Source organism: Colias philodice, chromosome 2 (genome assembly GCF_061535455.1).
Source record: "Colias philodice isolate Cphi_HAF_F1 chromosome 2, ilColPhil1 Martin Lab GWU primary, whole genome shotgun sequence".
NCBI lineage: Eukaryota > Metazoa > Arthropoda > Insecta > Lepidoptera > Pieridae > Colias > Colias philodice.
This window is the reverse complement of record NC_143087.1, coordinates 6,582,095-6,606,392: the sequence shown is the minus strand read 5'-3', so window position 1 is coordinate 6,606,392 and position 24,298 is coordinate 6,582,095. Positions and strand designations below refer to the sequence as shown.

At 35.2% G+C, this 24,298-nt stretch overlaps 4 protein-coding genes across 15 annotated transcripts in view; 3 read left to right on the top strand and 1 right to left on the bottom strand.

The window, feature by feature from the left end:
• Positions 1 to 1,025, top strand: part of by (focal adhesion protein tensin) — an 85,411-nt gene extending 84,386 nt beyond the window's left edge. For all 6 annotated transcript variants that reach the window (XM_089704936.1, XM_089704929.1, XM_089704952.1 and 3 more), the window contains one exon: positions 142 to 1,025. In XM_089704936.1, coding sequence (XP_089561062.1) covers positions 142 to 180 — 39 coding nt within the window. In that variant the 3' untranslated portion in view covers positions 181 to 1,025. The remainder of the gene's footprint in view (positions 1 to 141) is intronic.
• Positions 1,026 to 2,674: 1,649 nt separating this feature from the next.
• On the bottom strand, positions 2,675 to 13,271 carry LOC149490490 (uncharacterized). Of its 7 annotated transcripts, XR_016316790.1 has the most exons (3): positions 5,303 to 5,329; positions 3,704 to 4,267; positions 2,675 to 3,430 (listed from the first exon to the last, which is right to left on the bottom strand). XR_016316790.1 is itself a non-coding variant. In XM_089704762.1 (2 exons), the coding sequence occupies exon 2, from the start codon at positions 4,246 to 4,248 to the stop codon at positions 4,036 to 4,038; it is 213 nt and encodes a 70-aa protein (XP_089560888.1). In that variant the 5' UTR covers positions 4,249 to 4,267; positions 13,124 to 13,271; the 3' UTR covers positions 3,446 to 4,035. The 7 variants fall into 7 exon arrangements, 6 of the variants coding, with proteins under 6 accessions (XP_089560888.1, XP_089560896.1, XP_089560915.1 ...); XM_089704762.1 differs by lacking the exons at positions 2,675 to 3,430; positions 5,303 to 5,329 and adding an exon at positions 13,124 to 13,271 and having other exon boundaries at positions 3,446 to 4,267; XM_089704770.1 differs by lacking the exons at positions 2,675 to 3,430; positions 5,303 to 5,329 and adding an exon at positions 9,838 to 9,913 and having other exon boundaries at positions 3,446 to 4,267.
• Positions 5,909 to 8,816, top strand: LOC149490491 (uncharacterized). The gene is made up of 5 exons (XM_089710937.1): positions 5,909 to 5,986; positions 6,214 to 6,420; positions 6,878 to 7,050; positions 7,816 to 7,982; positions 8,497 to 8,816. The coding sequence occupies exons 1-5, from the start codon at positions 5,909 to 5,911 to the stop codon at positions 8,814 to 8,816; spliced, it is 945 nt and encodes a 314-aa protein (XP_089567063.1).
• Positions 9,959 to 23,993, top strand: LOC149490489 (thioester-containing protein 1 allele S3-like). Its single transcript, XM_089704740.1, has 26 exons — positions 9,959 to 10,116; positions 11,371 to 11,439; positions 11,930 to 12,113; positions 12,702 to 12,880; positions 13,296 to 13,452; positions 13,796 to 13,932; positions 14,221 to 14,548; positions 14,783 to 14,959; positions 15,242 to 15,448; positions 15,806 to 15,964; positions 16,302 to 16,469; positions 16,730 to 16,846; positions 16,964 to 17,015; positions 17,363 to 17,504; positions 17,815 to 18,119; positions 18,206 to 18,366; positions 18,592 to 18,834; positions 19,025 to 19,167; positions 19,702 to 19,909; positions 20,366 to 20,543; positions 20,845 to 21,041; positions 21,247 to 21,384; positions 21,672 to 21,844; positions 22,057 to 22,159; positions 22,448 to 22,616; positions 23,380 to 23,993. Exons 2-26 carry the CDS (start codon positions 11,372 to 11,374, stop codon positions 23,589 to 23,591), a joined length of 4,305 nt encoding a protein of 1,434 aa, XP_089560866.1. The 5' UTR covers positions 9,959 to 10,116; position 11,371; the 3' UTR covers positions 23,592 to 23,993.
• The last annotated feature ends 305 nt before the right edge of the window (positions 23,994 to 24,298 follow it).

Here is a 24,298-nt window from a genome sequence, read left to right as displayed (position 1 = left end):
AATTACACATACGTATTGTACGACAATTATAATATTGAATGAGCATTCGAATGAAAAAGATATTATGTTATTTTCTCTTTGTATAATATTACTTATGTCGTTTTTTGTAAAATAGTTTTAAACAATTTGTTTTTTTTTCAGGCTTTGCTCGGTAACACGCAGAAGCGAGACATCATATAAAGCAGAAAAAACGGAATCAAAAATGCAATTTTTTTCAGTTATTAGTCCATTGGCTGTTGCTGGCTAATACTCACTGTAAAGAAGTGTTAAACACAATTAATATTCATAACATGAGGAAAGAAAATAAAACATATTTTATTAATTTATAAAAATTATTCCACTTTTATTTATATTAATATATAACGGTAATTTTATGAACTTGGGTTTTTGTGGATTATTGATAAAATGTTATCAAAGATTTAATTTGAATACGCTTCATATTCACCAAGTACAATTTACTGTTTATTATAATGTAGTTAATGAATCATCTACAACTAAGGTATATTATGTATTAATAAATTGTAGGTTAGAAAAACTAACTAGTCTCATTATTGTTTAACATAGTGGTGATATGACACGTGCCTAATTTCATACATGTTAGCTTTCATCCAAATTATTCAAATAGAGCTTATGTAAGCATAAATAGTTTATGTCAATTATAATTACGATACGATATAAGTATGCATGGATGTTGTAATGTGTTTGGTTATTATTTGTGGCGCATATATTAAGCTTTGTCAATAGTACAACGAAATAACTTTTATCTGCCTCCATAAATACAACGCATTTGCAAAGGTTCCTTTAAAATAATAGTCATGAGTGACAATGCAGAAAGTTTCGAGAAAATATTATATGGAATCGAATATTATAAATACGCCTTAACAGTGTTCTTATCGTAGATAATGTTACACCAGTGTTATAAGTACACAACGAAACCCAGTTATAAGTTTAATTTAACACTAATTATAATAATTATTGTTGTAAAATGTATTTATTGGTTATAATAAATTCATTTAATGTCTTTAGTGTACTGTTTTATTTTTTTACCATTCCTAAAACCTAGATATCTATGGAGATCATTCTTTTATCACTATTAAAAAAATGAATTCCGCCCACTTATCTACCTCTCCTTTAGTTTTAGGTACTTACTTATTCCTTTCAATAACCTATTAATTAACAAAAAAAATGAAATGACTAACTACAAAATTATTCATAAAGTCGTCTCTCAAAAATAAGATGTTTGTTCAATATTTTTTTCCAAACGAGGGCTCAGATGAGATTTTCACCAGCAGAGACCTAATGATGATTGTAACATAAAGTGACATATCACACTAGCGGATTGCGAGCGGTTTCAAAGCGGAGCGGGTGCGCAACGAATACGTTGCGGTTGCGCAGCGAATTCGTTGCGGACGCGTGGCAGATGCGCAACGTTTACGTCGCAGTCATGTACACTCATTAACAAAATGGAATCCGTGCTGGTTGTTACTTATAACTTGTGATAGTATAATAATTATGAGATCATTATTTTTTACGAGTTTCATAACATGTTAATGTTTAGGGTATTGTTTTATCTATTAAATCTTGGTCGAAATGCAATCAGATAACTTAATTGCTCATTAAGAAAGTTCATTAGTGAAATAAATGTTAAAGCTCCTTAACTAAAACAGGGCTATCTTATTATTAGATAAATAGCAGTGAATAGAAAATTTTATCAAGCAACCAGCAACTCACTATCACTTTGCTCATAATTAGGTTCACAAAATCTCTTTATAACATACGTTGCTATGGGAGAGATTATACTGGTCAGTCGTTACATACTTTTGGAATGTATGGTACATTCTAAAAGTCCTAGTAATTCAATTTTATAGCACCTTTTTTTAACAACTCCAGTTGTTATTACATCTTTAGTTAACTGTTAAGTAAGTGCATTTCCACAGTACGGTTAAAAAATTGAGTGCTACAGAAACGATGGAAATATTGAATGGAAGTTAGGCAAGGCGGAAGGGCTGGCTTTTGTGCGAGAGTATACAAAATGACGCGTCCGCAACGAATTCGCTGCGCAACCGCGGCGTGTTCGTTGCGCGCCCGCAACGTATTCGTTGCGCACCCGCTCCGCTTTGAAACCGCTCGCAATCCGCTAGTGTGATATGGCACTTAGGGTGCAAGTACAGCTCGTCTCTCAACTCGGTTTTGCCATTAATAATCGCAATGAAATCGGGTGCCACACAAGGACTATCAGGTTTACGCAATAAAACAAAACATTAATTTAAATATTTATTGATTACGAATGACGTAACATTCATAATAACAGGATGCGAAATAGGGGAGACCGGGTACAAAAGTAACACTTTGTACTTGTACCTTGATTTCTGACTGGGTGTTACTGTTATCACTAAATTAATATAACCATATATAAATTTAGTTTATATTCTTTACACTAGCAACTCAATTTATTATATTATGTAGTGTTTTATATTAATAAAGTAAATTTAAAAAAAAAATCGTAAGTTGTTACTTTCGACCTCGTAAGCAGGTCGAAAGTAACACGTCGTGGGTCGAAAGTAACAAGACAAAGGGGTTGGTAATTAACCCATTGACCACCGTAAGCCCCGATCGGGGCGCGACACAATAGATTTTCTATTGTGTCTGTGATTCCGAGGACTGATGGATTAATACAATATTATGATGGTAAATCAACAAATTATTTGTTTAAAGACTTTGTATTAATAACACATATCAACTTTTGTATTTTAAATATAATACTTACAAATATAATACAAAACAATCGATAAAAAATATTCGAAGTTCAAGTAATGAGATTAATTAAGGGAATCATTCTTTTTATAATTAAAAATTCTGCATCCTGCATCCATCCACTAGCATTCCCAGCTCCAGCACAACTATCAAGACCCTCGGCAATACGAAAAAAGCGGAATGTGTTCTCCTAGAGCATTAATGACAACAGCAACAGTTACTATTTTTCCAGGCTCTGCTAAGGTTATGGCACCTACTTGTTTAACCCCTTTTTAATCTACAATTTTGCTAGGTTTTTGGACAGTGGTCACCCCTGTCTCGTCCATATTCCAAATATCTTTTGGCTCAAATTGGTACCTTTCCCAATACCTCAGCAAGGTTATCAAAAAATTATTCACATTATTCTCGTTGATGGAGATAACTGAAAATAAACTGCAGAGCACTCGATTAAATAGTCACGTAGATTAATTTACTTGTTATTAGTAAATCTCGATCGACGCAATGTAGCTGCACTAGTATTACCGGCTTTTATTTTTTTTATAAATCTATATAATGTTACATGGCAAATATTATTATATTTTTGCAAGGCCTCTAATTGTTGCTTCATCTTTCAAAATGCTCTTCAGCCGTGTCGGTAATTCCTCGATCAGTAGTTCTAATGCGTTGTCGCGGCATTCTGTTGAAATAAATATGTACATAAAAATATACATAATCATAATGGGACAAAAATATCATGTTACTTTTGTACCCATAGGGCTATGTTACTTTTGTACCCGTCTATATTTTTGCCAAGACGTGCAACAAAACTTTAAAACGGAACGTGCTACATAAAAATGATTATGAGCAATGTACAATTACTCTATTCAAGAATGGATAGGCAAACATTCAGATTTCTATCATCCTTTTAAGACTACGTAAACGTTTAATAAAAAAATGTCGAAAATCTTACTTTTGATTCGTGAAAACACGTAGCGTCCTGTCACACAGCCTAACAGCGCGTGGCGCACGCGGCGAATGAATACAATTAAGGGGGGCGCTCTCGGCTATCGCCTGACAGAGGCTAAGCGGTGTTCGCCCATTGGATAAATCTAGAGAGCATTTGTTACTTTCGACCCACCGTTACTTTTGTACCCGGTCTCCCCTACTTCTAATTTATTATACAAAGATATTAAATATCATACCAGCCATAGATATTTAAATACTAGACATAAGTTAATTGCGTTAATTTAATCGAAGTCCTTTATGTTTATGATAATTGCGATGTGAATGGTGACGTGTCTGTCAGTCTTCGGAGCGTCCAAATCTGAGGTGTCCGTAGTCGTCGAAGGCGTCATACTGGTTCCTGAGACCATAGTTGCGGTATACTCGGCGTGGTCTGAGCTCGTCTTCATCTTCGCGAACCTGAAGGCCTCTGACGCTGGCCCCAGTGCAGCATCGCATGGATATCACTATCGCCACGCTCAAAACCAACGCTACTATCGTTAATAAACGCATTTTTGTTGTTTATCTGAAACTAAACAAAAAATTTGTTAACTAAGTTTATTTTTGAGTTTTATCATAATTTTAATTCGTGTCTGAGATGAGGTATATAAACTAGGGGAATAAATCATTAAATTATCTTTTCGTAAACGGTAAACCTACCTAAAAATCACAAAGGCAGTTCGATTGGTTTGAACTATACAATATTCAATATAGAAGACAGGAGTTGCTTAAAATGTAATTTATATTTATATAGGGTCATTTTTAAATGAATGGGAACTGAACTAGCTGAATTTTGACCATTATTTAGATACTTTACAGACATTCTTTACTTTTCATTACTTGTAGTTTAGGGCAGTTTAAAATTATCGTCGACTAGCATTTTCTATGAGCCGTTTTCCGAAAATTTAAAAAATACAATATAAAGGTTAATTTTTGTTCATCATTATTGAGTACAACGAACAATTCAAAGATTTAAAAAAGTGAATTTCTTTTTGTTTCACTGGGAATGTCTGAAATGAAAATCTTATAGAGCTTGTTCAGACCCACAATTTTTTTTATAAACGGAATATATAGACATAGATACTTTTCTTAAATAGACATAGATACAATATTTTTATACCTATTGTAAAACAGAAAACCACACAGAAAACAAACAGCAACGGTCGTAGGTACCCATTGAGTTACTGTGTACTACGTGCTAGAGAGGGCATCGCTATTACACTCTTTGTAACACGAGTTAGAGGCAATGTTCAAAATGCCTTCATGTGTGCTGAGATATTGCACAAATAATACCTACAGCAAAATGCAAAGGAATAATCTTCGCATACGACCTACCCGCGTCCCGCACCGCCGCGCTTGTCGCACAGATTTTGTTCGTGGTGTCCTCTCTATACGTAGTAATATTATCTACCTCAAAGGTCGTGCCTAAAATTTATGTAGCGCCTATAATAGGTATATCAAATGTAGAAACGGGAAGAACGATAATTTTTAATGTTTTTGTTTGTTATGCTTATTCAAAAATTTAAAAATAATAATGCAAACTGATAATAATAATATATTATCTCACCCTTCTTGCCAAAGATGCGTCTGCGGTGAAAATGCGATGTTAGAAAATTTCCCGCTCTTTTTATACTGTTCACGACCAGGGAAAAAATAACAATCTCCCTTTTTTAATATTCCTCTCATTGCCTGTTCTTATCAAGAGGGCGTAATAATTGACAGATTTCAATTACGTACAAAACCTGAATTGATCTCGTTAGAAGCACGAGGTGGAGAATATTTTTGCAAGGGAGATTGATTAAACATTTTATAACCTCATAATTTTGTTTGATGCTATTTTCGTATTGTCTAGAAAATATTGTATTTAAATTGAAGTTTATTATCAATTTGATAAAGGTATTTTTTTTTTAATTTATTTACAAAAATAATGCTTTACGATTTGGCTCTCGATTTGGCTGAACACATATTATGTACCTATGCCTAATTTACTTTTTTTTATATTTATTCTGTGACCACGAAAAGTTTTCGCGCCAACGCAACGAATGAAACAGGGAACAAATTAATGTATATAAGCTTGTATGCAATTATTTGTATTTAATTTAATTATTACATAGTATTGCTTGCAAATTTAATTGTTATATAGTACGTGATTATTTAATATAATATACTTAAGATGGGAGTGAATTCAACAGAATTAGATATGTTTGAAAAACAATTTACTGAATTGGTGGGAGAATTTCAACTATTAACGGTCTGTATTTGATTTCATATAAAGATTATATTATGTATAATTTATCATGTTATAATAAATTATGATAACTATATTTGGATAAACTAGTTTAACGTAATCAATCAAATAATACTCTTTATAATAAATCACACTTTTTTACCCATGTAAAAAATGTGTTTGAACATTGGAATTATTAATTTTGCAAAAAAATATTAATTCGCTTATTTCATACGAAATAATTCAACTAGATATCTGAATCTCGACTAAGAGAAGCACTTCGCACCGAAGCGGCTCGTGCCGAAGCTGCCGAAGCAGCTCGCGATATAGCTGAGAAAGCCGCAGCAAATATGCAGGCTAATGCCGCCGCTGCCACCGCGGGTGCTGCTCAGGCAGCACAAGCATTGAATACCATACAGGATAACCTAAATCACGTTAAAGTTCAGTTAGATGTTGCGGTATGAGACCAACTTCTTCATGTTTTTTTTTTAATGTGATGGTTTAAGGGTACTTAAATGTAATATAATAATGTATTCCACGTATAATTGGGTGCATAGTGCATACTGCTATAACATGGGAGAGGTACAGAAACAACAACGTCTTTTGCGCTTTCAATTCGATTTTGCCATCCATTGATCCATTCATAGCCACTATAATAAATTAAAAATTACTACTAATAAATAATAATACACTAAAATTTACTACTTACAACACATAATTTTAATATAGTATTTAGTATTTAGAAATTAATATGATTTTTTAAACTAAGCAATTAAACTTATTTAACCCACACAATATAAGACATGTTTATTTTTTGCGCCTACAAAGAATTCACAATTCTCATTCTAAGAAATTAAACAAAAGTACTCTAGAACTGGAACAAACCGTAAAGCAAGTTATTCAAGTTGTTTTTAGGAACGTACACGGATGCTTTTCGAGGAACAATGTTCTGAGATGAGCGAAAACATAGCTGTACTTGAAAAAGAACTGCAACAATTGAGACCTCTTCAGTCATCCTACGTTGCATTACAACGCCAGTACATAGAACTGCAAGAACAAACACATACTGCTACTGCAGATGCCCGCAGGTATTGTAAATAATTAAACAAAAATAGTTTCACCCTATTCAAATTAATATCTATTTTTAAACTTAAAAAAAATGAAGAACTGAAGACTCTATCGTGTAATAATCTTAATTAATATTATCTAGTAAGTAATTGCCAATTGGAAATGTGTTTATAAGTGCGAATGTGAAAAAGTTAGTAGAGAGCTAGAAAGAAAGCGTTAAATTACAATTGGTATAATTAATGCTCCATTGAAATTTTGAGGAAAGTCCATTAGTGACTCAAAACGTGCCAAATGACTGCATACTGGCACGCTCACGACAAACGGTTTTTTCATTATACGTAATAAATAATTTAGTGGCATGGATGCGTGCGGAAAAAAAATTATAGATTTTCTTAGGTTTATTGGTAAAGTAATAAAATAATAAGGTGTTATATTAATAATGAAAAAGTACAAGTTAATCTTTGCTAGATTACTGTGACATATGAAGACTGAAAGTGCAGAAATCCTGTGAATTTTCTTTACAGGAGCTTTGCACAGTCTGCTCTACATAGTCGAGTAAAAGTATTATGAGTAGGTACTCAATACTTCTGTCTATATGGAGAGCTATATTTTTTAACTGTATAAATTACTAATACATATTATAAAGCTGAAGAGTTTGTTTGTTTGTTACAATCGAAACTACTGGTCCGATTTGAAAAATTCTACATGATACAAATAGATAGGAGATACGATATTAGTATTTCAACCGATATTTATTATAAGGCTTCTTATTCCGTACGCCATAGAGAGGTAAGTCGCTTGGAGAACGAGTTACGTCGCGTGGAGCGATGCGCTAGCGCGGGCTCGGAGCTGCGTGAGCGAGCGCGCTTGGCCGCAGCCGCACACGCGCGGGAACGGCGTCTTGCTGCTGCTGAACTACAGGATACTAATCGGGAATTGCATAATGCTAATGGTTATTAATATTTTTATATTTTTAAAAATTTCACAAGAAATCTTTAATGTTGCACATTATTTCAACATAATTTTCTTTACATTTTCAATGCTATTGAAAACTAAACTACTTCTAATGTGATGTTATGTAACCTTCCTAGATAAATAGATTGCTCAACAGAAAAATCAATCTTCAATTTCGAGATAATCACGTTCATCGAAACCGACAAACGAATTTTTCCTTTGTATCTTCCGCGTATCCAGCCTAATCTATCAAAATAAATTAAACGTAGATCTAAGAAAATTCATCACGGCTGATTCGACAGTTATTACTTACATTGAGTTAATAATTTTATGTTAATCCTAAAAATCATTAATCAAATATCTATCTTTATAAATTATTAGGTGAGGCTGTAGCCTCACCTAATAATTAGGCCGTCGTAGTGAGTCGTCGTCGTAGTAAGGCCAGTCTGTAGACTGGCCTAACACTTTTTGTGTGATTAAAATTCAACAAAAATCTCTTTTTTGCCCTGCAGCTGAAATTATGCGTCTGAAGGTTATTCTTAGTGAACTTCGATGCAAACTGTCCGATGTCCAAGAAAAAAGGAATAAGGAATACGATACACACGTTGACCAAAACATTCTCGAAGAAACTAAAGCTGCATTAGAAGCTGAGAGAAGCACAAGTGCCCGTCTTGAAAGAGCCTTACAGGCCGCTATAGCTGATAACGCGACTTTGGCTGCTCATCTCCATCGTACTGATAATAATTCTGTTGAACCTCTGCATGAAGTGTGTAAAACAGAAGAGCCGCTCCCTACAAATATATGTCCTATTGATTCGTTTCTTGCTGATTAAAATATTAAATTGCCTTGTATGTGATAAATATTATTTAAAATATAAAAGTTAATAAAGCCTTTTCTTTTCAATATTATATGTACAACGAATTCAGAATAATTAAGTAAGATGTAACATGGTTTGATTTCATTCAAATATTGAGGTTGACAATTGATTGCAAAATCAATAAAAAAAGTGTAGGAGAACCTGTTTACGTAGCTATCTTCAGGTCTGCGCATAAGTTAAAAACGAGTTTCCAAATTTAGAATCGCAAGTCAAATCTCATGTTTTAAAGGTCACCCTAAAAACATTATTTAATAGGTAGTGTTAAGAATGTGTATCTTACACAATAAGATGCACAGTGCACTAATTTCTTCTTTTAGAGAAAAACATATTTTTTCAAACTGGGTATAAAAATAAAGTATGCAAGTTGTGTCTTTTACGTATGGCTGTATTGCATCTATTGTACTACTTACATAAAACAAGTTTCAAGGAATGCAATGCGGTGCCGTAGATCGTCTAAAGACATGACGCCGTTGTAGGTAGGCACCATTGATAGCTTGGAGTGATACAGGTAATTGCGTCATAAAGCAGATAACTGTAAATGTGTTGCACATTTGGAAACAAAATGTATAAAAAAAGGAAAATTGAATTTGCAGTCTGATATTTTTGATCAATAAAATATACGCAGCCTTAGAAGTTACGGGTAGAGCAAAGCGATCTCGACGATTATTTACTATCGACTTCAACAATACTCGCCTAAAAGAACTGTTTAACACTAATATACATTTTTAATATACTTTTTAAACCACAATTTATTCTCCTGGTATAATAAAGTAAAGACCCATTGCCCAGCCCACTTAAAATTATAAGATAGAGCAACATCTTAATAATAATATGTGCCTGTAATGTAGCATACACCTTACCTAAGTGTGTAACAGCACAGCCTTAAATTATAAATTTTCAACGCCTGCATTGTATTCATACAGGAAATACTACTGACCAACATAACAGGTAGTATAGGCAATGTTTTCCCACATACTTTACGATATAATGGTGTAGGTGCAGTATATTGTGACGACGAATTTTCGCAAGGCTTCTCGGCTCCCCACCCGCGCCTTACGCGCTTGCCGCTTGCACTGCGCGCGCGCTCAGTTACTCTGTGATACTACATCTTGCGGCCTCATCGACCGACGATATAATATTTCGAGCAAAAATATGTGTATTCGATAGAAACCGTCTGTGATATAGTATTAAGTATAGTGATAATAGTGACGTTTTAATCGAGCGAATACATTGGATTTTCATGAATATAATTCACGTAAGTTTGGATTTCGTGTTATTTTGTTTACAGTGGACTTAAGTAATTTAAATGCAAATATTTAAAACAAATATGCGAAGTAGTTTTGTTTAGAGACAAAGGATATTTTTAAATGACTCTATCACGATTATATATACAATTGTACATAACATTGATATTTCTGCTCCGAGATATAAGTTACCATGCTACAAGAGAAAGTTCTGGGCAATGATACTTATAACTTGCACTACACTTTAACTTCAATGAATCTTTAGAACGATAACTTAATTCTGAGAATAAAATTATCAAGTACACATATACCATATAAGGTAAAAAGGCTGTTCCGCCGACGCAATAGATTTAATATTTATTCGGTGAGTCAGATGGTTGGGGACACAAGGACGGTGAGCTCAATATGTAGAAACTATAAACATACATTCAATGGATATTTAATAGCCCACACATCGCATATGTTTTCTATTGTTTACCTACTTTATGTACAAAATAATACTTTACTCACAATCACTTAAAGACACATAGCGCGATATTTTTACTTGTAATCAATACAATCTTAGAAAACTAGATTACGGTTATTTTAAATTTAAAATTCCCCTATTTTTTATAACTACCCTAATTTTTGCGTCCTGCTGGCGATATGCCGATTGTGTGACTTTTGGTAGAGCTAGGACAAGGCACTCGCTCTAGCAAGGATGAAGGAAGTAAAAATTCCTTGATTTATAAATCTTCTCAAACATACACTATTGAAGAAGGATATTAATATAACCTTTTAAATTCTTTTACGTCATTTTCTGTTTCAAAAATCTTAACCGGCTAGTTTTTACTCCTATGCGTACGCTCTCAGGTAGTTACGCCACATAGTTACGACTCTACCTATGTGTTTTCGACTTCGTATTTACAATGAAGAATAAGAAGTAGAGATAAATATAGATTAAATATATACAAATACACATAAGTACTAGAAGTCTTCAAACTTAAATAATAAATTGAAAGTATCCTGTTCCTAAATTAGCGCACATTGACTAGGCGCGTACTAATTAATTAAACTACTTGTGATTCTTTTTACATTCATTTTATTTATAAAATCAAATCAAAACTAGGTATTTATTTATATTATTTACTTTGAATATTTATTTATTTGAATTAGCCACAAATTTACAAATATAAATAAGATCACCAACACAAAATATGTAGAGTCATTCAGACCAACGAAATAAAATTTATTGAAAATCAACCAAATAATATTTTCCATTTCAGAATGATATTGCTCAGAATATTTATGTACACTGTGTTGGCAATATTGAGTACCTCTACGATAGTACAATGGTAAGTACAAAATAAATTACCCGTCAATTTATGAAAATGGCTAAACTGAATATTGCATCTCGCGGCGTTTCACTCGTACACACATTAAATTATGGTTTACGAGTATACTTTACTATGGCTTCGTGTTTCCATCTTGATGCAAAAACAATTACGTTGAACGCCTTTGCGAATTTCTTAATTCACACGTCGATCTATCTTAGTCTTAGACTATATATATATAAGTAAACTATAATAATATATAGTTACTCTTAGATATTAGTAGAATAAACAACCAGCAAGTGGCTAATTAACATGCATAATATAATAAGTTTATTATGTACCTATCTCATTAAATCATTGTTTGCATAAATTACATATAGCAATTAAAAATACTGTTTTATAACATTTATTTTACTTCCATAAATTATTCAATTCAAAAATGCTATAATTATAAAATTACGAGAAAGCATAGTTAGATTCCTACATATATTAGAAAACTATTTATTTTCAGTGTGAGTGTATTAGGGCCGCGTATACTTCGGCCACATAGCTCGTATAAAGTATCAATAGCAGGAGGATCTCGGGCACATAACTTGTATGTGGCCGTAGAGGGGAAGAGATCGACAGGAGAACAATTTACACAAGGGAGAGAGGTTCAGATCCCGGCTGCTACTTCCAAACTTATAAATATAGAAGTAAGTACCTACGTTACTTAATTAATTTAAAAAAAAACGAAATGAAAATATGCGTGTTCTATGTATTTTAACATTGACTTATTTTTATCAATATAAACATGGGAAATATAATTGTATGACTAAGTATAAACTATAAACACCTACTGATAGGTTCAGTACGAAATGAGTAATAAATAGAACCTATATTTAAAACCAGTCGTGACATCACTTGACGACGAGTAAATGAGTAATTGATGGTCTATGCACTATTGAATTCTACTATAACATTAATAATTATAGTAGAGCTTTGTTTTTCAAACGATTATGAATATTAGAAAACTCTCTCGACTACTGCAAAATGGCTAAAATAATGGTAAACAACGTATCTAATAAGGTTTGACAGCAACGAGTAAAAAGAAATTCAAAATGTTTTTCTATTTCATGGTTAAATAATAATAATAATTATCCCCTTAAGTTGTGTTCATTAAGACAAATGTGGGATAATACATGCCATTTAATTATGTACAGAAAATAATTAAAATGGCTAATCTAATGTAACTCGGTGAAAGTAATTTCAACTTTATTCTAAGAAAGTAACGTCTTTTGTAGATCAATGACCCTGGGCCCGGTAAATATAAGCTGGTCGCCAGATCAACATCGGGACCTCAGTTCTCATCGTCAGCACCCTTGGTGTACCAACCTCGCAGTTTTTGCATTTTCGTACAAACAGACAAAAAAGCGTACCAGCCTGGCGACACTCTTAACTTTAGAGTTATTGCTTTAGACAAGTAAGTTGTTGGATATTTTATTGTTCCAGTGTTTAAACAGTTCAATCGAATGTATGTAATAGTAATCCTTACATCTTTACGTACCACTGCTTGTTCATTATGAAACATGAGGTGAAAACGCAAAACACGTTTTTGTTAAGAATTGTTAACGTAAGAAAGTCAAATTATCAAATAAGATTCCACTGAAAAAAAATATACCATTTTGATAACTAGATAAAAGAGAAGTAAAGAAGAATTTCTTACCGTCTCGACGTAATTTAATTGAATAGATCGATCTAGTTCTACTTAACTTACGTAACAAATTTGGTCTCAACAAAAACTTTCGTTTTCGATACGATCAGCGGTACTTGCGTTCGCACGCATGAGATTGCGTATGATTACAAAGTATTACGAGACGGTCGTTGACCTGTTGTAGGTACCTGTTGCCGCTGTCGAATGCTGTTGATGTTAGTATATTGGATACTGGAGGGTCTCCTGTGAGGCAATGGGCCGGTGTAGCTTTGGACAGGGGAGTGTTTAGTGGGGAACTCGTGCTCGCAGACGAACCTGCTTTGGGGCAATGGACCGTACAGGTAAATTACGAAATATTTGTTTTGTAAGTGTTAATTAAAAGATACTCCAACACAAGTATGCTAATATTCCTTTGTTATTGTTTGGTAATTGTTACTAAAGTTGAAAAACGGAATCGAAAAAATGTTAACAAAAGTTTTATTGTCATTGAAGATTGAAGAGTGAAGATAAAATAATAATCCAATAAAATGAACTAAAAGTATTAAAAGAATCCAGATCAATATCAATAGACAATAACCTCCGTTTTTACGGTAATCGTTACCTCGCATACATTCTATCTTAATAACCTTCATTTCGCAAGTGCGTTTACCGACAAAATATTATAATAATTATTATTTGGTTCAGGTGGAAGTCCGGGGTCAAAAATACTCGAAGCATATTATGATCGCAGATTATGTTCTGCCCAAATTTCAAATGGATATGGATATACCAAAAGAGGTATTATTCAGTGAAGGTTCTTTCAATATAAACCTTACAGCAAAGTAAGTAATGGGACTTAAAATTTTCTTAAACTAAAAACTCTTTACCTAGATAACTTCTTACAATTTTTAAAACTTCTTATTAACAAGATGTTCATCACTCCTACAATAGAGATTTGTATCTATTCCAATCTTCGTCGTAAGGCCAAATTTTTGCTTTAAACATTGACCCTATCAAAATACGATCATTAATTACCACGAAAACTAAAGCAATCTGCAAGTTGTGTGATTCCCAAGAAAACGTATTTAAAATCTTATAGATTTATGAATGACAAACATCCTCCTTTACAGACATTTCAACGGACTCCCCGTTACAGGAGAACTCACAATATCTGCATACGCAGTGTTCTTCTCGAACCTTCTACAGCCTGTATTTTCAAACCCCGCTCGTAAAGTGATCGACTTCAATGGCAATGCCATAGTTCCCTTTAACTTGAAGACTGACCTCGATCTAGCCGAGGACGCCGCAAGACCACTAGTAGTTGAGGCTGTACTAGAGGAAAAAGATACATTAATAAAACAAAATGTATCTACGAGGATATTGCTGTTACGTACTCCTTATCGATTGAAAATCACAGCACCTGACTATTTCAAGCCGAGGCTGCCTTTTAATGTCCAAGTAAGTGATCTAAGATTTATTTTTACATCACACATTAGTTTCATTTTCTACGAATTAACAACCGTCTTTAATATACCTACTTAGCTGCTCTTCGGTATGTCTAATAATTTACAAAAAGCCCATATTTATGCTCAATACGACTCAGCACAATAAAAAATTTTCTAGACTATTAAGTCATAAAATAAAAATAACGCTATGTAGAGACAGAGATTTAAACTTATGTTTTCTCTACAGATTGAACTGGTAAATTCAACTGGGCATACATTAGACGTATCAGACGATGTCTCCGTGGAAAGACTATGGGATGATGGCGCTCCAGTTAACGTCACCAATATTGCTCTCAAGAATGGATTCGCTATGTACTCTATAACACCTGATATTGCTCACACTAATTCGACCCTTAATATTGTGGTAAGTGCTGTAGAGATCGAAATAAATCAAATGAATTTATTTATTTATTAAAGAGGTCAATAATGAACAACATATAGAGCCATTTTGACGGCCAAATGTGTAATTGAAATGAATAATTGCTCTATTCGATCTTAATTAATAATTAATTACTTGACATATTTGAAATTTAATATTTTTTAGTTTCTGGAATTTTTATTTCAATTTTTTCGAAACTATGGTAACTAGTTATGATGATAATTTATTGTAAAAGAAAATTTTCTTTGATTATGATGATTTTTACAGATTAAATACAAAGAGGTATCAGAGCGTATAGTGAACGTTCAAAAAAGTCTATCACCTGGTGGACAATACATAACTATAGAAGTTCTATCAAGTCATACTTCAGTAGATGACAAAATACATGCGAAGATAGTAGCCACAGAGCCTATGGACATTATTCATTATGTTGTTATTGGAAGAGGCGATATTGTCGTCGCTAAATCGCTAGAGGTAAGTTTTTGGATTTAAAGTATATGCAAATTGGAGTAAACAAAAAATAATTATTTAAAAAAATAATCTGAATAGCATTTCGATAGCCTGCTGCATAGTTCAGCTAATTGCTGCTTACGTAATTACAGGATATCCGATGTACATACGTTTAAGTTTAGTGAGAGTTAAGATGAATTTTTTAATGTGAATCGTATAATATAAATTCGTATTTACATATTAAAAATGTAATTCATTCAATCGCTATTATATCTATGTTCTTGGAATTACCCTGAATAAATTTAAAAATATCAGAAATGGTAACAGAACCAAACCCGTGCAATTTACCCAAACCAATAAATCTGAACGATTTTCTTCCAGCTCAACCCACCTCTCCGTACAATAGACATTACTATACCAGTATCATCAGCCATGGCGCCAGGTTGCACGTTACTAGCGTGGTACCCACGATTGGACTCCGCTGATCGGCTGCTTGCTGCCGCTGTATATGTGCCTAATGATAAACTGCTGCAGAATAAGGTAAGTTTTATAGGTAGATTTTTTTTTTGAGGTGAAATTTCAAAGATGTTTACTTACGTTACGCAAACGTTACTTTGTTAAGTTGCAAAATGTTAAACTTCCTTTGCTCTATCATTCAATACTCAAAAGGCCATACCTTCACCATAGCTATAATTGTTCACAGGCCACAGCCCAGATTCTATATTCTGAAAATTCTGCCATAACCAAAAAATCTGTTCAAAAAGGGTATTGCTATCAACTGAATGCTTCTAATTCTGATGCAAAGATCAGAAAATAGAAGATCTCTTTTTATTATTTCGTTTATACCCTATGAATTATATTTATTTTATTTTTATAGGTGACAGTTACTCCCGTATCTTCGAGTTCAGTATTCCGACCCAACGGTTTGGTCGAGTTCCGTGTGACGGGAGAGCCTGGTTCCCAGGCTGGGTTACTCGGAAGCGATGTGAAAGCTATCGCTAGTGGCCTTGCTGATCCGTTGGGAAGTGGGCTGGATATGCATACGGTGAGTTTGGTTCCAGGAAAATGGTGGTATCCAGAACCTACATGATACTTTTTATAATGCAGTTTTAGAGTGCCATTATTCTATGAAAATGAGTGTGTTTCCAAATTCTTTTAACTACATATTTCGTAACAGGCACTTAAAGAACTTATAGTAGAATACTTAAGGGGTTGGCACTGTAAAATTTCCAAGAAGATGGATGGTAGGTATTCAGAACCTACACTTTAACGTGTACTTATGGGTTATTGATATTTATATGACAGATCGAACGAGAAGTGGAGAGTTTCATTGGTATAAAGCACTCCATTTTCAAAAACGAAGACACATTACCGGGAATGGGTTTCGATTTGGGCGGTCGCTCTACTGCGGATGTTTTCCATGTAAGTATGCTATTAAATTCAATGATGAGTAGTAAGTTTATGTTGAGAAAAGTTTGTACATTATGTATTTGTGTGTAATATGTAGCTATATTAATTTCAATCTTTCTTTTCTTACAGAACGCTGGTGTGGTAATTTTAACTGATGGTATTGTTACCAGTAATGTACAAGGTACTATTTTTTATTTATTTATTATTCCCTTGATATTTAAGTAAAGTGCGTTCATTAAAGACACGACGTTTTCTAATTTTTGTTGATCGTTTAATAAACCGAAATTATAGATTATAGAAGTTGTTTTCATGTTCTTTTCGTATTCGTATCGACGTGTCACGTGTACCACTGTTCACACATTCGTCTTCCCTTTGATTACATTCGAAAAACTTCTCTAAACACGAATCTCAAGGGAAAGCGAGTGCACACTGCACTGTTTACATATGTGTGTCGCTATCCACCTCTCTAATCACCTATTCGCACGAAAATGTGAATGCACCATCAAATTAAAGGGGACTTTTATACAGAACCAGAAGCAATAGAAACGGGTACACGAGCGCCAAGTGCTGGCCCGTACGCGTTCAGCCGCGTTCCCACCCCGCCCTCCCCGCGCCTGCACCTCGCCGCCAGTGCGCACAACACGTGGATGTTCAACAATCTGTCTATCGGGTGATTATTATTTATTTTTCAACATTTTCAACCTTTTTACTATATGTATACTCCAAATCTTGTTTTCGAATGGCAGCAATTCTTCCCACTAATCTTCATCACCAATTTTAGCTCTATCAAAAAGACATTCTAATATTTATCAAAATCGATACTAAGAATTAAGATATAGCTTGGAAACGAAACAGTCATCGATTTTTTTTTTTCGATATTTGAAAATTCTTATTTCAACTTAGGTCTATAAACAAATACTTAAATAATATGATTTTTTTAACAATAACAATAGCTAGCTAACAATAAAAAATATTTTCAGAGACGATGGCAAAGGTTCCAGGGAGGGTTGGTCACCATTGACCCCCGGCAGTTGGTCTGTAGGAGCATTCGCTATACATCCTACCTTAGGTCTGGGTCTTGCACCTCCACAACAATTCACTACCACAGTCCCATTGACAATAACAGCTGAATTACCCGAAACACTACAAAAGGGAGAAACCTTAGCTGCTGTAGTCACGTTGAAAAGTTCCCTATCTGTGGACACGTCTATTGAAATCACATTCCACAACTCCGACCAATACTTCGAATTCGAACCCTTGGAAAATACGATCGAGTCTACGAAAAGTGAGTTCAATATTTTAACTTTTCCTTAAAGAAATGTAAATTACGTGGAAATGTGGGTGGGACTTAACTTTTTTTCTTATTTCCAGAAATCGAATTATTCCGTCGTCTACGTCTAACAGTACCAGCGCGTGGTTCAGCAAGTACTGCGTTTTTGGTCAGCGTCGTGCGTGTTGGGGAAGCGCCTGTTATCGTTGAGGCCACTGGGAATGGCGTTTCCGCTTCTCTGTTTAGAACTATTGATGTTAAGGTACTTTGAATTAATTTGCTCGTTAAAAATGTTGCTTTAAATTGTGTCAGAAATTGAAAATTTTTCGTATACTCATTCATTTATCAACTTGAACATCACATTATTTATCTTTTTCAAAATTTACCCACTGTATAATTTTCTAGCAATTTATGTACTGTAAATTCATAGGCAACCTCTAAAAGAAACCTTCTTTTATATTTAAATGTGTAAATTATCCTCACACAGGACGGCTACCAAGAAGAAGTCTGGTCATGGTCTCTCCTCGACGCTAGACGTGGAATAGCCCGCGCTAATATATCTCTATCTCCTGCACTCGGAACAAGAGTCGCTGCTGTATCTTTGGAAGCAGCTGGAGATCTAATGGCTAACTCCTTCCGTGCGTTGAAAGTTCCGGCCACTGTTGCCGCTGATGCTGCGTATGCGTTACGGCCATTGGCTAGAGCTTGCATACTGCTGGACTATCTTCAGGTAAGCTAATTTGTTGGGAGTGTCGCTTCTGTTCTCTGTTTTGTTCTTTTCGCGTCTCCTAAAATCATAACTGCTGCGTTTTTGAAAGCTTCTAGAAACATATGGCCAACTCCTTTGTAACGTTGGAAGCTCCCACTATCTCGCTCTCTTAATTAAATAGATCTACCATATTAAATCTCAATATTTTTAGGAGACAGAGCAAGGCGATGAAATAACGATATCCAAAGAAGCGCGTGCTCAAGCTTCGTTTGGATACCAAAGATTGATGGCTTTCCGCAAACCAGACGGATCTTTCTCGCAAGAAACAGGAGAAGATGCTGAGTCAGATGTCTTGTAAGTAATAAAGTCTATCAATAATAAAAAAATAATGTAATTTTTCGAAATATTTGAATTGTTTAGTTTTATTTTTGTTAATGATTTATCTATATATATAAAACTCAAAGTTGATTGATATAGTGATCTATCAACGCACAGCCCAAACCACTGGACGTATCGGGCTGAAATTTGGCATGCAGGTAGATGTCATAACGTAGGCGTCCCCTAAGAAAGGATTTTAGAAAATTCATCCCCTAAAGGGGTACAATAGGGGATGGAAACTTATACCATGAAAATTTATCTTTTCCACGCAAGCGAAGCTGCGGGCAACAGCTAGTTGTAAAAAAAATTAAACAAAATGGTTCGAAGCATTTACTAACTACTATTGATTGCCAAAGCATACCTTAAATACATAATTATTTAAATGTTTTCAAAAATCACCTTCACAACACCTATACAGCAATTTCCTTTCAATTAATAAGGGTGTATACTGTACATGCAAAGAAGACTTAAATATCAGCACTGAAGACTCACATAAAGTCACTATTCCAGTATGACAGCAACAGCAGCTCGCTGGCTGTCCCGCTCGAGCCGCTACGTGCCAGTAGCCCCGGCTGCCGGTGGAGCAGCTCGTTGGCTCGCAGCAGCACAAGGCGCGGACGGCGCTTGGCCCGCACCGCCCGCGCCGCGACGCAATGCACCCGCGTTACAGACATATGCGCTCACTGCGCATGCGCTGATCGCACTGCTTGATACTAAGGTATGTTATGTGGCTAGGTGGTTTGTTTGTGTTTTAACCGATTTCTACGCATTGCTCGGTAAAAGTAAAGAAAGCATGGTGTGGTATCTTCACCATAGTGCAAGCTAGCATGGTGTGTTTTCGTCAAGAGAACTTATTTCACCGCGTGATTGCTGTTCTGTAAAACGAGAAATGCAACGTGAAACATCGTGCGTGAGAATTCTTTTTTGTTATTGAGCGTCCTCACCTTCACAAGTTTCACTATGCTTATGTTAGTGATGATTGATATGCATAGTGAAACTTGCATTGTTTTACATAATTTCGTTTGAATTTCAATTAATTGAATATTTATTCATTTCATGGCAATACCAGAACATATTTATATTAATATACAACCAAACAGAATTTACCACACAGAATTCACATTAAACCAAATAAATTAAAATATAATTACAAATACATATATACTTTCAACAGGGCAGCGAAGTCCTCTACAAGAACGCGATAAACAAAGGTGTGGACTACATAGCACGTCACCTCACCGATGAGTTGGACGCACAGACACTTGCATTAGCAGCCGCTGCACTAGCTGCTGCAAGACACCCGCAAGCCACGCGAGCTTTAGAACTTATGGATAGATACTCTAATACTACTGGTATGATGAACTGTTGTACACAATAAGCTAGGAACCTCGATTGACCACAAGGAAGACAAAGGATTCTATCACAAATTTTTAATATTTAATAAAAAAACTTTAAAATTTGTCAGAATAATATTGATAAATAATCAATGATGTAGATCTAGAAGAAGTGTTCTACCTTTTCTCCAACAACGTTTCCATTAAAATTCCGTATAATTTCCGAGATTCAGAAATCTTGAAAAAGAAATCAAAATCTTTTTTATTAACCAGAAATCTTTTGAAAAACTCAACAATCAAATGAATCATTTTTTTCCAGCATCCGCACTATTTTGGTCTCGCAAGCTACCCGGTTCTGAATGGAGAAACCCTTGGCTAAAAGGCAACAGTTTGGAAGCGTCAACAGCAGCGTGGGCTCTCCGCGCCATGTTGAACTCCAGGCTGGTGGAAGAAGGTGTTCCAGTAGCTAGATACCTTCTACAGGCTTTAGACCCTCGCGATCAGGATCCTGATGTTGTAAGTATCGCATTATCTTCAGTTAAAATTGTTTTTTTTTTTCATACCCTTTCTGATGAATTATTGAAATATCTATCATTTTCCATTATATAAATTCGCTTTTGGACGGCATATTATCCAAAAATCTTCGGCAATATTATTATTTGATACTATTGATATGATTGCATTCCCATTACTGATATAAAGGTTTTGTCGAAATTTACAGTTGGATGCACTGGCACAATTTGCTGAAGCGATAAAAACGTCCACAAAGTTGAGGGTGGCAGTGAATGTGACTGGCTTCGAAGAACCTCGCCAGTTTAACATCGACAGTGATAATGCCCTTATCATACAAACGCAATTGGTAAGTAACTTTCGTCAAGGAAAACCATTTAAGATTTGGAACAAGCACCTGTAGCGTTCATTGTAATTTATTCGCTACATAATTGTTATGTGCTAAATGAGCAACAACTTATTGTTATTTACTTCTGTATTGAATGATATCCCATATTTCGGATTATCATTCACAACCATCACTCATATAGCTGTGTCCTCTATATGTTATACTGGACGGATGTATAATATCATCTGTTTTTCCAATTATTTTTATTGTCTTTACTATGAAATAAAATAGTGTTTACTAATCTTTAGATACGCAACATCAGATCAGCGAGTGCGATAACAGAAGGGCGAGGGCTCGCAGTAGTAGGGCTCAGTGCTAAAGGCAGCACCAACGTGACAGCTGCTTGGCCCAGATACACCCTTGACCCGAGAGTAGACCAAGTTTCTACTAAGGATCGTTTGCAGCTCTCTATTTGTATTGGGTAAGTTCCCAGGTTTATAGGATTTGTCTAAAAATTTAAGGATACCTTATTTCTCTAATATCCTATTAAAAAAAGGTCCTAATTGCTGCAATTTTCCATATCACATCTAAAAATTTGGTTTTGTTGTCGATCTGTGCTGAATTATGTTTTTCGTATTAAATTTTCTCATAATTATTCATACTTATGATATGTATTTTTACTTTATTTTGTAGATTCGTGCCAGTTGGAAATGAAACAGAGAGTGGTTTAACACTCCTCACAGTGCAGCTGCCGTCGGGCTACCTTGCCGATATTAACACTATAACTGAACTTACGGTAAGTTGATTTTAGATTGCAGCCACATTATAATTATTGATAAACTAAACACATTTGTATCATAGACTGAATGTACTACTTATAACGACTGTTGGGCAAGAATCGCAGGTAGAACACATGAACGTGCAATCTATATGATTAGAAAACTTATAAGAATATTTTTTAACTGAGTTGTTTTTGACAACTACCCACAAAATATTTTTTTTGTTTTTCCATCATTGTTCAATTAAAATTATTAACGATTATTTTTTTTATTTATATCGTATGTAAAGTATTTTGTTGTTTCAGGCTGCTCGTCACATAGTGGGCGCGCGGTTACGAGCGGGTGGAGCACGTGTAGTGGCTTGGTTACGTGCATCTCGCGGTGAACGATGTGCTACATTGGCCGCGCCACGAGCACTGCCGGTTGCTAGGCAACGGCCTGGATGGGCCACACTGATGGACTTGTATGATTCGAGTGAGTATACTTCTGTTTGAGGACGGTTTTTATTTCATGTACAAGCAGGTCCATGGTTAAATTCGTTTTAAAGCTTTTTTTAGACAATATAATATTTGTCCATTTTTTCTAAAATTTAACAAACAAAAATACTTTATTGTGCATCAAAATAATATGTAAAAAAAGTATAGATATAAAAAAAAGTAACAGTTGAGCACAAGAGCTGGTTTTATCGCTACGGCAGCGATCTCTTCTTCACAACCTGGTGGTCAAATAAAAGTGATAGAAGAAATCATTAATAGGATAGAACACACAGTCAGATAGCTTTTTGAAGTGAAAACTTCTTTAGCGGCGTTGAGCACTTTTTCTGTAATGGGTATAAAATCTTAAACTCGCGTCAGGACACGTGACCTGATCGAAAAAGCGTAAGACGGATACCATTCCAAAATATCAAACATGCTCAGTGTTAATAATCAAGTTTTCACTTCTGCCGGCACTCGCGGAGTGCAACCCGTCTTTATTTACACGCTTTATATTAGCTTCACCTGTATGTTTGTATGTTTGTAACCGACTTCTTTGGGCGCGATTTTGACCCACTTTAAACGGCCAGATTTCGTTCAAACTTTGTAGATTTATTGAGGACCGATGACAATACACTAATTTGATAAAAAATTTCTATTTTTTTAGTTCGGTTTTCTATAAAAAGCGTGTTTTTTAGTTTTTTTTAAACTATTATTATTTAATTCTGATTTCACTATTTATCATAACACTACTTGACCCTCAGGCCACCGCGCGCGCATGTTCTTCCGCGCGGTATCGAGCAGCGCGTGCGACGTGTGCCGCGCGTGGGCGTCGTGTGCGCGCGCGTGCGGCGCACTGGCCCCGCAGCGCGCGCCCGACGCTGCCCCCACACCCGCGCCTGATGCCGCGCATGCGCAGTCCCCTGTACTTAGTGTTGTAGTCGGATTGGCGCTAGCGCTACTGCTGAAATGCTAACAATTATAGTATGAAAAATGAAAAAAATGAAAAATATATTTATTTATAAATCAAATGTTTTCAAACTCAAACTCAAACATTTATTTATTCAATTAGACTTCTTCTAGAAGCACTTTTGAAACGTCATTAAGTACATATTTTTAACATTTACCACCTTAGTTTTTACATAGATACACTTAGATTGACGTTGCTCGCTTTACACATATTGGCTTAATCTATGTTTATTAAAAAGATTCCCTATAGTAGGTACCTACCCACACTAGGCGAGCCTGTATCGTGGGCACTGTTATTACGGACAGTATTAAGTACACGGATCGCTTCAAGAAGTTGAGACCGACGGCTTGAAGCCGCGACCACGCGGTGAACTATAGACATTCATTGACTGCCGTACACGGACTGCTCGAGCCGTCGCGACCGCTTCAAGGCTCAAGCCGTCAACTGCGCAGTTTGCAGCGATAGCAGTGAACGACCGACCGCTCGAACAGTCCGTGTACGTCACTCAGCCGTTAACCCATTGAGCCCCGAACGGCCCGATCGGTCCACGACACAATAGATTTTCTATTGTGTCTGTGATTCCGGGGCCTGAGTTAACTGCTCGAGCTGCCCGTGTACGGCCGCTCTAACTGTACACCTCCTCCGCCCCGCGCGCTTGATGCCGCGTACACACACTCGCCTGTATTTAGTGTTATAGTGGGATTTGCTCTAGC

What these genes read in the sequence shown, in the direction of transcription:
- LOC149490491 (XM_089710937.1), top strand. Translation starts at nt 5,909, where the DNA reads ATGGGAGTGAATTCAACAGAATTAGATATGTTTGAAAAACAATTTACT. An exon ending in AAGTTCAGTTAGATGTTGCG is followed by an intron (nt 6,421 to 6,877) that starts GTATGAGACCAA and finishes AGTTGTTTTTAG; the next exon opens with GAACGTACACGGATGCTTTT. An exon ending in GCTACTGCAGATGCCCGCAG is followed by an intron (nt 7,051 to 7,815) that starts GTATTGTAAATA and finishes CGTACGCCATAG; the next exon opens with AGAGGTAAGTCGCTTGGAGA.
- LOC149490490 (XM_089704762.1), bottom strand. Translation starts at nt 4,248, where the DNA reads ATGCGTTTATTAACGATAGTAGCGTTGGTTTTGAGCGTGGCGATAGTG.
- LOC149490489 (XM_089704740.1), top strand. Translation starts at nt 11,372, where the DNA reads ATGATATTGCTCAGAATATTTATGTACACTGTGTTGGCAATATTGAGT. An exon ending in CCAAACTTATAAATATAGAA is followed by an intron (nt 12,114 to 12,701) that starts GTAAGTACCTAC and finishes CGTCTTTTGTAG; the next exon opens with ATCAATGACCCTGGGCCCGG. An exon ending in AATATAAACCTTACAGCAAA is followed by an intron (nt 13,933 to 14,220) that starts GTAAGTAATGGG and finishes CCTCCTTTACAG; the next exon opens with ACATTTCAACGGACTCCCCG.